The sequence below is a fragment of the Andrographis paniculata genome, unplaced genomic scaffold, assembly GCF_009805555.1.
Source record: "Andrographis paniculata isolate CXL003 unplaced genomic scaffold, ASM980555v1 Contig59END, whole genome shotgun sequence".
In the NCBI taxonomy this organism is placed as follows: domain Eukaryota; kingdom Viridiplantae; phylum Streptophyta; class Magnoliopsida; order Lamiales; family Acanthaceae; genus Andrographis; species Andrographis paniculata.
The window spans coordinates 4,616,335-4,630,069 of record NW_026137594.1 but is presented as its reverse complement, the minus strand read 5'-3'; the positions used below and the strand labels follow the sequence as shown (position 1 = coordinate 4,630,069).

At 33.7% G+C, this 13,735-nt stretch overlaps 2 protein-coding genes across 4 annotated transcripts; both read right to left on the bottom strand.

Annotated features, from left to right (window-relative positions):
- Nucleotides 1–105: 105 nt before the first annotated feature.
- Nucleotides 106–3,036, bottom strand: LOC127257785 (lysine histidine transporter 1-like). The gene is made up of 8 exons (XM_051284250.1): nucleotides 2,775–3,036; nucleotides 2,176–2,333; nucleotides 1,697–2,080; nucleotides 1,207–1,600; nucleotides 1,013–1,118; nucleotides 823–914; nucleotides 669–737; nucleotides 106–573 (listed from the first exon to the last, which is right to left on the bottom strand). Exons 1-8 carry the CDS (start codon nucleotides 2,850–2,852, stop codon nucleotides 475–477), a joined length of 1,380 nt encoding a protein of 459 aa, XP_051140207.1. The 5' UTR covers nucleotides 2,853–3,036; the 3' UTR covers nucleotides 106–474.
- Nucleotides 3,037–9,760: 6,724 nt separating this feature from the next.
- LOC127258253 (uncharacterized) lies at nucleotides 9,761–13,398 on the bottom strand. 3 transcript variants are annotated; one of them, XM_051285036.1, is made up of 3 exons: nucleotides 13,381–13,398; nucleotides 11,512–12,294; nucleotides 9,761–11,318 (listed from the first exon to the last, which is right to left on the bottom strand). In XM_051285036.1, exons 2-3 carry the CDS (start codon nucleotides 12,205–12,207, stop codon nucleotides 10,044–10,046), a joined length of 1,971 nt encoding a protein of 656 aa, XP_051140993.1. In that variant the 5' UTR covers nucleotides 12,208–12,294; nucleotides 13,381–13,398; the 3' UTR covers nucleotides 9,761–10,043. The 3 variants fall into 3 exon arrangements, with proteins under 3 accessions (XP_051140993.1, XP_051140992.1, XP_051140989.1); XM_051285035.1 differs by lacking the exon at nucleotides 13,381–13,398 and adding an exon at nucleotides 12,847–13,049; XM_051285032.1 differs by lacking the exon at nucleotides 13,381–13,398 and adding an exon at nucleotides 12,720–12,828.
- Between the last annotated feature and the right edge of the window lie 337 nt (nucleotides 13,399–13,735).

Sequence of the window (13,735 nt, the reverse complement as noted above, 5' to 3'; positions counted from 1 at the left end):
TTTTATGCACTTCTTGACATACACAACTCATTTGCCAGTTATAATCTAGCATCATTTCTTTGTTTTCAGAATTAAAACATCCATACGTTTTTGCGGAGGTTGTAGTAAAACATGCTGAAGCTGAGTCTCTAATTTTATTTCAATTTCATTCACCAAGTGAATGCAAATACAAGGGAAATTGAAATACCGAAGCACAAGTGTACACACACACACACATATTTAGAAACAGCAATCAAGGCTATCTATCTATCTGGTTTCTCAATCAATGTCTTCATGGATTGTCATAAAATCTTTCCTTGCAAACTATTAACATGTCCATCTTGCACAATTGTTTCTTCGAAAACCCTTTCGCTGAACAATAGCCACTGCTCAACTATTTGCACGTAGAAGAATAGCCCATATTCTTATGCTTCTTCCTATGATATGAAAACTAGACTGGACATTAAGTTCCCATCTCTGCTCTGAGATAGGCATTTATGAGTAGAAGTTATACGTTTTCGCCTGAAGTATGATCGTCCGTAGCCCTCCAATCGGTGCTACAATCATCAAAATAACCCCAAGAATGATGCAAATCTGAATACACAAGAGCAAAACAAAAGCAATTCAGATAATGACAACTAAGTTTCAGAATTAGTACATCATTTGAAGCTGCATTTGAAAAACTTTACCCAGTTAGTGGTCCAAGACAGGCTGAATCTCCTTGGTTTGTAAATGGCAAGCCACATGATACAAGGAAGCTGTAGGAATGAATGGATTAGCCCTCTTATGTTATCTCATTCTGTTTTAGAAATTAAAATGCAAGAATGTGTTCGATATGCTTACAAAGTATGTGGTCGGCGCGAAAGCGAATCCTCCGAAGAACCCCAAAAGGCCCCCAAAGAAAGGGAAGGTAATGGCAACAAACATTGTCAGTCCTGAAAATCAGGTCAAGCATACAAAATTAGTGCCGATTTTTTTAAAAAAAAAAACTAGAAAGAAAGAAGAAAATGAAGCAGCTAATGCATGTTCTTACCCACGTAGATGTTCCGTGAAATAAATCGTAGATACCAAGTAGGCTTGAACCTCAGTTTCTTCACTAGGACAGTTTCTATCATGTCGAAAACAGGCATTGCATAGATCTGTGTAGGTCCAAGAAACAATCAAAATATTAAAAAACTTGAAGAATTATTCTGTTATATGTAATGTATCCATTCAGACTTAGTTTACCTGATAACTTCCGATAACATGAATCACCACAAACATGTTAGCCATGGCGATAAGCCACGATGGCTTGTTCAATGTCTGGAGTATGTTGTCATCAACAGAGTTTCCGAACATCCAATAGCCAACAAAAGCCACTGGGAAGTAGCAGAGGGCGACAACAATATAAGCAACAATGACACCTCTCCACATAGGCACCTTCGAAGGCTTCTCTGGCGACGAAGGAATTGTTGCTTGGATTTCCAGCACCACGTTGTGGCCGGCGTAGGCGAACGCCACATCTCCCAAAGCATTGAAGAAGTTGAAAACAGTGCCAGTAGTGGTCGAAGATGGATAGCCATAGTCCACATTTTCTTTCACCCCTTTGTCAGCGGAGGCCCCCCAAGCAATGGTAGAATAGCTTCATAAAACAGCGTAAGAGGATTGCACAAATTAGTGTGTGTTCTTGAATAATATATGTGTGTACATATATGTATGTTTTGTTTGTATGTACTACCTCAATGACATGATTGCTGCAGCCAAAGAGACGCCGGAGATGGAATTGAAGTTGGGGAGATGGGAGAGGACGAAGTGGACGGAGGCGAAGATCATGATGAAATATGTAAGCTTGATGTCTTTGCATTCTGGGCAGACGACATCGTGGAACTTCTTGAGTGATTTTCCTCCGGTCACCATGTAAACAATGTCGACTCCAACTTCAACAATCAGCTGCTGAGGCACCACAATGTAGAGGCCAAGCTTTTCGCCAAAAGCATGCTGCCCGAGCTCATGGTATCTGTCGAAACGCTTTCCGGGTACCATTTCATGCATCTCTACCATTTGCCAGAGTGTGTATAGAGTGATGATCCATGATATGATCATTACTGTTACACCAGGACCCCTGTTTAGCAGAGAAGTTGTTCGATTCAGACTAACTAATCCAATCTTATGGTAAAAATAAAGAAAGAAGAAGAATTGAATGAATGAATGAATTACCATCCTAGGTGAGACATGGCATAAGGGAGACTGAGGACGCCGGCCCCAACCATGGCGGTGACATTGTGGAAAGCTGAGTACCACCATTTTGCGTTTCTTGATGAAGTGATTGGCAACCATGCATCGATTTTCTTTTCTTCTTCGGTCCGGAGATCCGTCTGCAACGCACACATAATGACATAAATAAATATGTAGTGTTGTTTTTAACTTAGTGGTTTCCAGAGATGCTTCGTGCAACTTTCTTTCTGTAAAATGTGATTTTTCAGATTAATTGTATAGCTTTCATCATTTCCAGTCATCTAAATAAATGCTTGCACCAAATTGTCAATCGACACCCACGTAGAACAATTAACCCATTCTTCCATCCATCCGCACAACAACAGAATAGAATATAATTACTAATTGTTTCATCAAACAGACAGTAGAATGAAACACTCGTCAGTCCGTCGAGTCGTCCCTCCATTATCGCCAAATTGAAACAGCCACAAACACTAAGTAAAAGTAACTAACTGACTACTACTATGTGTGTGTGTGTATGTAAACAGAAACAAGATGCAAGTATGAAGGAAGTGTCGAGAGAGAGAGAGAGAAAGGCTCACAATGTTATGATTGTCATCGTTCTTGGACTTGGAGTCGGTAAAGTTGCTGTAAGCATTATCCGAGCCTTGAGTTCCCATGGCCGGCTCTGGCTCTGGCTCAGGCTCTGCTCAACTATGTATGTTTGTATGTAGAGGTGGAGGAAGACGAAGAGGGTTTAATTAATTTGGTCAGAAATGAAATGGAAGGGAAGAGATTATGAACGATAATCTCTGTGTGTGTGCGTGTATGAATGAGCAGGCTGCAGCAGCAGCAACCCACCCTTGCCTTCTTTATATAAACTAAACAAAACGTACTACTTACTCTCTCTCTCTCTCTCCCTCTCACTCTGAGATGATTATTATTATTATTATTATTAATTCAATTAATATAATTAATTAATTATGCAAGTTGTGGGACGACGACGACTACAACGTGCTTGGTTATCCTATACAAGTAGAGTAGAGAAGTAGTAGTAGTAGTATTTTATAGTATTTGCAGTTAATTAATTAAAGTAGTAGTAGTAATTCATAAGTAATACACATACAGCCCAGCCCAGCCCATGTGTGAAGAAAAGGACAAATTGATTTGATTTGATGGCCAACGTTTTTGTTTGACTTTTAAGATCATTATATTTAGACAGACGACATGTTGAAGATTTTTCTACTCCCTTAAACAATATAGCTGTTTTTGAACTGAACCTACCCTCCTTCCTTCCTCGAACCTTCGTATAATTTCATGACTAAAATTGATTACTAAACTGGGGAGTTGGAATTATCAGTGCCCATCTGGGAACTGCCCAAAGAATAAAACACAGCTGCACAAGAATCTGTATTATATGTGTATGTGAATATACTTAATATTTAATTACATTGGTGAGGTTAGGTGGATGGATTCATTGACTTTTTTCGATAGTTTCTTATATAATGAGTCCATAGTAACAATTCGGCAAATTAATTTAATATATATATATATATATATAATATCCCATCCTATTCCACCAGAGGAATGAATGAATAAATGATTATTACTATTATATATATATATATGCATGTAAACCAAATGGAAACTGCTTCCAACTAATTCATATCTGTAATTAATTTATTTTTAATTGACAAGGCCAGGGTCAGGGAGGGATCAATAAATATATATTGCATAGGACAACAGACTCTCCGTCTCATTCTCATATATCAATCAGCCTATTTTATTTGATTTCGTAATTATACCAACACCTTAACTAACATATATATATATTAATATTATTATAAACACACCACATTGAGGGCTACTTGAAATAAATGTTATCGTCTAATGTATGACAGATTGGATTTCCCAGAAAATTACTTATGCACGTATCTTCCTTCTTTGTTGACTTTAGTCAATGGAGAAGATACTGTGTTTTCTTTACAACTTCAAAAATGTAAACTGAAAATTGGATTGAATAAATAATGTATTAGTAATATTTATACAATAAAAAATTATCAATCATATTCTAATAAAATATTATTTTGTAAAAGAAGGTGTGTTTTTCTTGGCAAATTTCAAGAATAGTCTTTTTTTAAAAAAAAAATTAATATATTATATATATTCATTATTTTATATTATTTACATAATTTTCTATACATGTAAAAAACAATCTCCTTAAATAATTTCACTAAATAATCACACCCAAAAATTTATATAACTTAAAGAAATAAAAACTATATATCTATTTATAATTAACATATAGTAATTTTATAAGAAAATATAAAATTTTTAATATAAGCTATATAATAATACTCTCCCAATCCTATGTTAATTGACAATTTTTTTTTTTTTTTCATTTGTCCTATAGCAATTGACACTTTTTATTTTGGATAAAATTAATTGAATCAAAATATACTTGACAAATATAAATCAATCTAATTAACTACATAATATATAACATCGTACATCATATAAGACCCACTCAAAACTATTTAATTTATCTTTTCCTTTTTTATTTATCTACATATAAAACTTTATATCTTTTAGTTTATGATAATTATAAATAAACAAACATATTTTTATTATAAAAAAAAAATTATTCTCTATGAAACAAAATAATGATATTCATATTGCATACTCTCTCTGTCCCATAACAAAATATCCATTTTTTCATTTTAGTCCGTCTCATAATAAAGTATCCATTTCTTTTTTTTAGTAATTGTACTATCTACTTAATATTACAAATACCTTTACAACTTACAATATATTACACAAATGTCGTTACCTTTATATCACACATACTAATAAGGTTATTTTAGTCATTTCTACTTTATTCATACTATATCCTAATATAATACTAATATTTCTAAAATTACGTACAAAAAACAAATGGATATTTTTTTATGGAACGGGAGAGTATATTCTTTTATCAGTTAATTCTCTTTAAATCCCCAATTCACAAATTATATTCCTTGTGAGTCTCTATTCCTAAATTTATTTTTATTTTTAACTCCCTATTTATAAACTTTATACTTTTTTACCTATACACTTCCTATTTTACACTCCAAATAATATTGTATTTACATTTTTATCTACTAAATATAAAAAGAAATTCTTAAATATATTATTTATTTTTCACAAAATGATGACGATTCGTAAGAATTATAATTATTACTATAATCTTTGATAGCAAAATAATAGTGACAATGAGAATTAAGGGAGTAAATCTTTAAAATCAAATGTGTTCTTTTTCTTAAAACACATGTATATATATATATTTTTTTTTAAAAAAAAAAAATATATTTTATACATATTCATTGTAATTATATTATTATACAATTCTCTATATCTCATATAAAATTTCTTTTTAACAATTTCACAAAACAAATACATTATTTATCAATTTTTTTGGATTATGATAACATATTATAGATTTATATCATTAAAGTTTTTTCAATAGTCAGACATTTTGATTCGACACTCTAAATAATATTTTTTTTTTCTGTACATTGCACATAGGGAAATAAAAATTTATAGATAAATGTTTATATTTTTTCATTTCCCTTTATATACTTTTTTTATAAATCAAATAATAATCTACTAGAGTATTTAAAAGATTTATTTATTATTTTGCTCATACTATATTCAATCCGAGACCAATAAAATATATATATATATATATTTGTCATGAAATTTAATATTATTAATTTTTTATAATTTAAAACTCCCAATCGTTACTTTTCAAATGCGTTTTAAGTAAATTTTCGATCGAATTTAACAATTTGTAAACTAAATTCTACACAAAACGAATCATATGAGACAAGCAAGTTCCAGAGGTGTCAAGAGTTAGAACTCATAGTTTCACGGTCACAAACTTATTTCTTAACAGTACATAAGCTCGTTGTTATTCGTACTTTTTATATATTAAAATAAAAAAATATATATTTTTTCAAATAAATAATTGGACGTTTAGTCTTTATTTTATATATTTTTGTATAAATTAACTAATATTTTGTATAAATTGTTGGAATTATATATTCATTACTTTAAGAATTATATTAATATATTTTTTAATTTGACAAAATTAAGTATAAATCTGTACTTTTATATAAGAAAATATATTTTCAAACAAATGTTCATATTTTTAAGGCTACAATTATATATATATATATTAATTACTTTGTAATATTTATAGATTACGTTTCGATAAATATGTATATATATATATATTATAATAAGAAAGTGAAGTTAAATGTAGAGAAATTATAATAGAGAATAAAATTGTAGAGAATATGAATTGATTTTTTTGTTTGTTAAAAAAAGGAATTCAAGTTGAAAAATATAAAAATACAATACATAAAGAGAATACACTATATTGCTAATTGAAACAGTCATTAAAAATTAATAAATTAGATAAAAAAAAATTCATTTTATTTTTTAGTTATATTTTTTATTTGATAATTTATTTTAATATTAATTTATATTTCATTAAATTTGTATAATATAAAAATTATAAAATAATAAAATAATAGTAAGAAAAAATAACAAATAAACACAAAGTAAGGGTGTGTTTGGCAATCAGCTGATAGCTTTTAGGTGTTAACATTTAGTTGGTTCAATTAGCTGTTTGAGTAGTTGATTCAATTAGCTGTTTGTATAAAAAAAATTTAATTGTGTTTTTTTAGTTTTAAAATTTTAAAAATTTGGTTATTAGTTATTTGAAATTACGAATGTGTTATGAAATATTTTTTATTATTATTAATTTTAGATGTGAGAAAAATAATAGTATATGTTTTTATTAAGAAATATGAATATTTTTTATTAAAAATGATGTAAAATATAAAATAATAAATTTTTTGTATATATTTATTATATTAATTATTGATTAATTAATTATATTTATAATTTTTAATAAATTTATTCTATTTTATTTAATTTTAATATAAAAACAAAATAATAATATTTATGTTTTTATTTTATTTTAATAAATATATATAATTTACAAATAAAATTATAATTTAATAAATATTATATTAAAATAATTTATAATTATTGCAGTAGAAAATATATTTATATGTATGTTGAAATAAATAATAATATTTTAAAGACAAATAAGGAATAAAAAAAATTAAATAAAAAAAAAACTTTTCCAAAATATTGGTCATATAGCATTTCAAAAATTATTTTTTTTTGGCCAATAAGATATTTCAAAAAATTAATTTATCAAACACCTGAATTAGTTTTTTGACTAGTTTAAAAGCTCCTCGAAAACCTGTTTTCCAAACATCCTAAATCCTAAAAATTGTGTAAAAAATTAAATAAATAAAAGCACATTGAACTCTCTCTATTTTTTTGCATATATATGACATAAATAAAATTGGAGAATAAAAAATAACTCATTTTTCAACTTTCAATTCTTTGTGTGAATCAAACTAAGAAAAATGAGAATATTTTCATTTCTCTATCACAATATTCTTGTACCAAAAACCCCTTAGGGTTTATATATAGAGATTAAAAAAAATTAAATTAAATAAAAATGTTATAGAAATTTTAGATAAGCAGAAAGTGAAAAAAGAACAAATTTACAATAATAATAAGTAAAGAAGAAGAAATTAGTATATAGAGAGAAAATAAGAATTTAAATATAAAGTTAGGAAATTTAGTGGAAGTTGCTTTTTTTTTATTGTAATATAAATTTTAAAATATTTAAATATATATTTAATTTTTTTAATAATATATATTAAATTTATTTTAAAAATATCATATAACTAATTATATAAAAACTAATAAAATATTATTATAATTTCCTATTAATATTAGATAATGATAAATGCAGGGTGTGTTTGTTTGAGGAATTTGGCTAAAAATTTATTATTTATTAAAATTTTTTTTAAAAAATGTCACATCAAATATCTATTTTTTATTTTATATATTATTTTAAAAATTAATTTTACATTTAAAATATCACATCAACACTTATTTATATTCTATCGTACAACTATTTAAATTCAAAATTTTTACTATTCAAATTTCCATTCAAAATTCAAACATGAGAAGAAACACAGCGGCAAAGTGTTAAATTGAGTACAAGTAAGCAAGGCAAGGACACCCATCCAAAGTTGCTGCTAAACAAACAGAGTACAAGACGTTGACTAGCCATTATTAAATCAACTGTTAATGTTATGATGACTTAATGACGGCATTAATTTGCTGGCCCTGGCCGGAAGGAAGGAAGGAAGGGAAGGATCCTTATTTATATATATATATATATCATATACGGCGGTTGAGACTTATTCTTCTGGTAGCCGTTACAATTACAATTACAATTACAATTACAAATCAAAACTCACTTTGTGTCCAGATTCTCATCATCACTAAAACAACATTAATTTCTTTCACGATTCTATTCCACTGCCTTTCTGTCTGTCTGTCTGTCTGTAAGTGTGTGGTCAAATGTAGGCTGCCCGGCCAACTATGTACAAAAATAGTCGAAAGCTGTGTCTATACTTCAACTGGCTGCCTAATTATTTCATTATTTGAAAATACATTCCGTTTTAATTTGATACTCCGTTGCATTGCATGTGTCAGTGTGCACCTAATTTATATTGGATGAGTTTTGACCAAATTCAAGTACAATGTCGACGTAAAGAAAGAAACGAGCGTTGAACAAAATTCACATGTCGGGGCAATTGTACAATTATGACTTAGAAGGAGGATTCCACTCTTAAATAAATTTATTAGAGTCAACAATATGATGCAGTCAGTAGCAGTACTATTGTATATTCTATATTGTATCTTATCAAAAGCCGCATTTATTTCCGGGAAAATTAACTCTCATTTAATTGGCACTTGCTTCCCTTCCCTTCTCTCTGCTTTGACTTCTTCTTCTTCTTCTTCCAATAATAATTTTTTATACCTTATCTTTTCGGATATGTAATTCTCAAGAAATATCAAATTAAATGATTGCTTTTACAAGTTTCCATGTTTGAAGATGTTGGATTTGGATGTTTACATATGATTTTGACAAAGTCAAGATAGCCCCATCATGATGTATGAATTAATTAATTTGTTTTAATCGAATTTTAATATCAAAAACAAATAATAATAATAATACTTAGTCGTGAAAGCCACGCTGTGTCGAGGTTCCCTTCCAAGAAAGTCATTCGTTTGACTTACATTAAAACAATACTCACAATTCATAAGTCCATCTTCCGATAGTGATGGGGTATTTCCAAGATTAATAACATAAACATTTAGGCCCCAACTAATTTGGGCCTCAATATTGTGGGCTTTCGTAAATTAGATAAGGGAGCAATGCAATTGATAGTATTTGTAACCACAAATGGTCAGTTGCGTAATAAGTAGCACGAACCAACCACTATCCATAGTCATAAGTACAATTAAAGCAAAAAAAAAAAAAAGAAAGCATGGTAAGTAATTAATAATTAGTACCACTGGCCACAAAAAACTAAAAAGCATAAATAGACCAGACCGCACGCCTAACAGTCGTCATTGAAAGAATCGAACAGTGCACAACTAAAAAGAGGAGACATAAATATTAGTTATTGCAATAAACAAAAAAATGGCAGCCATTAACAAACAAGAGCTAGGTGAAGTAGTAGGATTCATCAATCATCATCATCATCCTCATATTCATACTACAATATAATCCGAAGCATAATGATAATGAATGAAATTGCACCTCATCAAAAAATAAGAACCTAACCTAACCCAACCCAACCATTGCCTGCCATAAGACGAAAGTTTCTTCCAAGACTAGCAACCTTAAACATTTTTGTACAGACCCCATCCGTCCATTTTTTAAATCAGGCGGCTGATAGAACAGACCGTTCGTAGACGTCGTAAGGCTGGGGTTCGGCAGCAGCATAGGCCGGTTCGATATGCTGGCACGGGCCGCCGCCAAAGCACAGGTACTGATTCATCGACCTTTTGCTAATCGAAGAGGGCCGGTGAGTCGAACTTCTCCCGACATCAGCGGTAGTCGAGCTCGAAGCCTTGGCAAAATCGCCGCACTCTATCGGCCCTGCATCCACCGAACTCTGCGAAGATAAAGACAATTTAGAGAATGAATTCGAGCGCGATCTCTGACGAATCATAACAGCCTTCATGACACCGTGCGTCATCCCCGCCGCTAGTTTCTTCTTCGCCGTCGGGCTCGGCTGGCTGCTGCTGCTGACAGAAAGCGCTCGCTTGTTGTTAGGGAGCGGCGACGGCTTCAAGTAACGTTGTCTTAAGGGGACATGAACTTGTTCGATCGAACTCCTGTCCGCCAATTTCTTGAGCCTGTCCGAAGGTTTGGCTTTCGTCTTAAGCCACGGGAGGAAGCATTTTAGCTTATGCGCCGCTGATCGGAGCTTTTTGGATCTTCTCGGACTGTGGGCTCCCATGTTCGATCCGTGCTGACTCAATTCGGGGGAGCAAACGCTGAGAGCAACGCTGTGCGCGCCATCGGACACATTCTCGATGCCGGTGTAGAGGAATATTTCAACATCGCTGATTCTGAAGGAGGTCCCTGGACTGTTTCCCATACTCTGCCTTTTTATGTGGGACGCGATAACTTTCCTCGCCGTGTAGTCCCGTGAGGTGAAGATCCCGCCTGCGGATATCAGCTGTTTTGTTAATAAATCTGCGGAGGCAGAGTGCGGGCGTTGTCTGAGGATGTCGAGCGGAGTCATTCCGTCTGTGTCGCGGATGTTGACGTCGATGCAGCTAACGCTCATCAGCAGTTGGACAAGATCGGAATGGATGTTTCCGATGATGGCTAGATGAAGCGGGGTTTGCCCTTCGACGTTTTGGGTGTTTATGATCTCTTCAATGCTGAATAGGCTCTCGCCAAGCAAATGCTTGAGAAGCTTAACTTGGCGGTCCAATCTTTGGAAACCGGAGGTTTGGAATCCGGTGATCACCGAGTGTAGAAATGTTTCGCCGGCATTGTTTTTGGCGTCGATTAATCGGGGCGATGCGAGGATCAGCATTTCGACGACGGGTAAGTGTCCCCGGTGAGCTGCGATGTGCAACGCCGTGTTGCCTTTGCTGTCCTTCGATTCGATTATCTCCGACGATGCTAGCTCCTTAACCACCTGCAGAATTTCGATACATAATGTCTATCATAAACACTGTAGAATTCTGAACAATGTATGTAATCTTAACTAATGAGAGGTTCTGAAACTAAACGCTAACGATTTCTAAGTAGTTCATCAAATGGTATGTACAGAGACTGATAATATACAAAAACATAGGAACAAGACAGTAGTAGAAAAAAATGGTTCTGACCTCAACCTGGCCGCGGGCGGCGGCGGCGTGCAAGACGGTGGCGCCGTGGACGTCACGATAAGCCAAGGCGTCGTCGGAGCAGTCGCTGAGAAGCTCCTTCAGCAATTTCAGATTGCCGCCTCTGGCGGCGGCATGGAGTGCTCTGTTCATTATCTCTAGCTTATACCCGGCGGGAATCGCCGCCGCGCACGGCGAATTGGAAAGCCTGGGGGAGGCGGCGAAATCGAGAACCACCTTGAAGACCTCCGAGTCCTTGCTCCGGGCGGCGGCGTATAGTATGTCGGTGACGCCATACTCGCCCTCCCCAAACACCAGCAGCGGGTCCCTCTTCAGCAATTCCCGCACAAAACTCACGTCCCCCGCCGACGCAGCGGTGTACAGAAGCCATCCGCCATAGCCAGCCCCAATCAAGGAGTTTTTCCCCTTCCTCGTCTCGCACTCCGATAGCAATCTCCTCGCCACGTCGGATCGGTTCTTAGCGACGTTGTGGAACTGCTCTTCGTCGTCCCACACGGTCTCCAGCCGCCGGATTCTCCGCAGCGACGTCAGCTTTATGAGATGGTTGCCGTCGAGGCGGAGGAGCTCCTGAACCAGATCGTAGTGCCCGTTCGCCGCCGCCCAATCGATCGGCGAAGCGTACCACCATTGATCGCCGGTGCTTTCCCACCTCAACGGAAAGTAAGTCGGCTGCGACATCCCTTAAAAACGCAATTCCAAATTTCCAATCCAATTAGGGTTTCCAACACCCGAACACCGCCCAGAATCTTCTCGAATACGGTAGAACTTCAATAACAAAAAAAACAATACAACAGCTTCAAAACCCTAGGCCAGGCGTAAAACACCAACACCGATAAACATCAATCAACAATCCAACCTTTGTTTGTCGTAAAAGAGAACAACAACAAAGGAAAACTCAAAAATTGCGAAGAAATGAAGTCAAATGGGAATTATTAATTCGATTTTCTTGTATGGGAAGAATGCAAATCAGAATCCACACCCAAAATCGAAGCAATAAATGGACAGAGACCCTACCAACTTTTCGAGAATTACCGAAACGAGATTGTAAGAACAATTTTACAGGAACAAAAAGGAAAGGTGGGAAACATTCTCATTCCACGAAATAATTACTTGCTACAGTCAAAAAGCATCATGTGACAAATATAAAACATAGTCATTAGGACAGACAGACGCATGGAACTAGAAGCAACCATTTTCGATCGATCCCTCGCGATCTATCTCAGGAGGAGGGTGGATTCTCTCCTCTCTGTGTCTGTGTCTGTGTCTGTGCGTGAGATAATAAATATAAGCAATACTGAAAGTAGAATAAACACATGCCTGACTCATCAGTGTTGTTTATAATAATAATAATCGTAAATAATTCCCCACTGAACAGAGGCTAATCATCGTCAACAACAGTAACTCGTCGTGTTTTCTTGGAGACCCCGACGCCAAACAAAATCACGACCGTCCATTTTATCAACGGCTCAGATTCGTCAAGAGTTCCCCCGTCATCTCACTTCCCCAAAATGGTAATACTCGTGCCAACAATTAAATAAAAAAAAGTAGTGAATGATGGATCCATTCATCACATCAGAACAAAGTATGAAATAAATTATAAACAATTTAAATACATATCATATATATATATATGTGTATGTTTCAAGAGTTCAAAGTGATATTACTAATACTAACTACTAATATCTTGGCACTTGGGATTTATATTTGCTGAAACAAAAGATTGTTCTTTTATCTCCTCCCAATTAAACTATCAACCTCATGATATGATCATCATCAGAAAACAACCCTAAAAAACTAAAATAAAATAAAATCATTGACTCAAAAAGATCGATTTAGGTTAGAGATAGAGACCTCTTTTCTGAGTTAGCCCAACTCTCCAGTCCAGATCAGATCAGATCAGAGGGGCTGTTGCTGCTGTCGACACTTCAATTTTCGAAAGGACACTTTACAGCAAATTAATCTTTCCTTTATATGATTTTCCACAAAATTAATGAATGGCCGGCCGGTTGTTTGTCTCTCTACGTAACCACCCCACCCCATCCCATCCCATCCCACCCCAACTAATAATATACTTACTAGTTTCCTTCAAAAAGAACCTGCAATTCATGTATACTAGGATAGGATTTTGCAACAGTAATGATGGAAATTTTTACACATTCTAAATATATTTGTGAAATTTAATTTAATTTGGTATTATGGTTTCTAA

What these genes read in the sequence shown, in the direction of transcription:
- LOC127257785 (XM_051284250.1), bottom strand. Translation starts at nt 2,852, where the DNA reads ATGGGAACTCAAGGCTCGGATAATGCTTACAGCAACTTTACCGACTCC. An exon ending in GCAGCAATCATGTCATTGAG is followed by an intron (nt 1,601 to 1,696) that starts GTAGTACATACA and finishes TGTTTTATGAAG; the next exon opens with CTATTCTACCATTGCTTGGG. An exon ending in TGTCTTGGACCACTAACTGG is followed by an intron (nt 574 to 668) that starts GTAAAGTTTTTC and finishes TTGTGTATTCAG; the next exon opens with ATTTGCATCATTCTTGGGGT.
- LOC127258253 (XM_051285036.1), bottom strand. Translation starts at nt 12,207, where the DNA reads ATGTCGCAGCCGACTTACTTTCCGTTGAGGTGGGAAAGCACCGGCGAT. An exon ending in CCGCCCGCGGCCAGGTTGAG is followed by an intron (nt 11,319 to 11,511) that starts GTCAGAACCATT and finishes GAAATTCTGCAG; the next exon opens with GTGGTTAAGGAGCTAGCATC.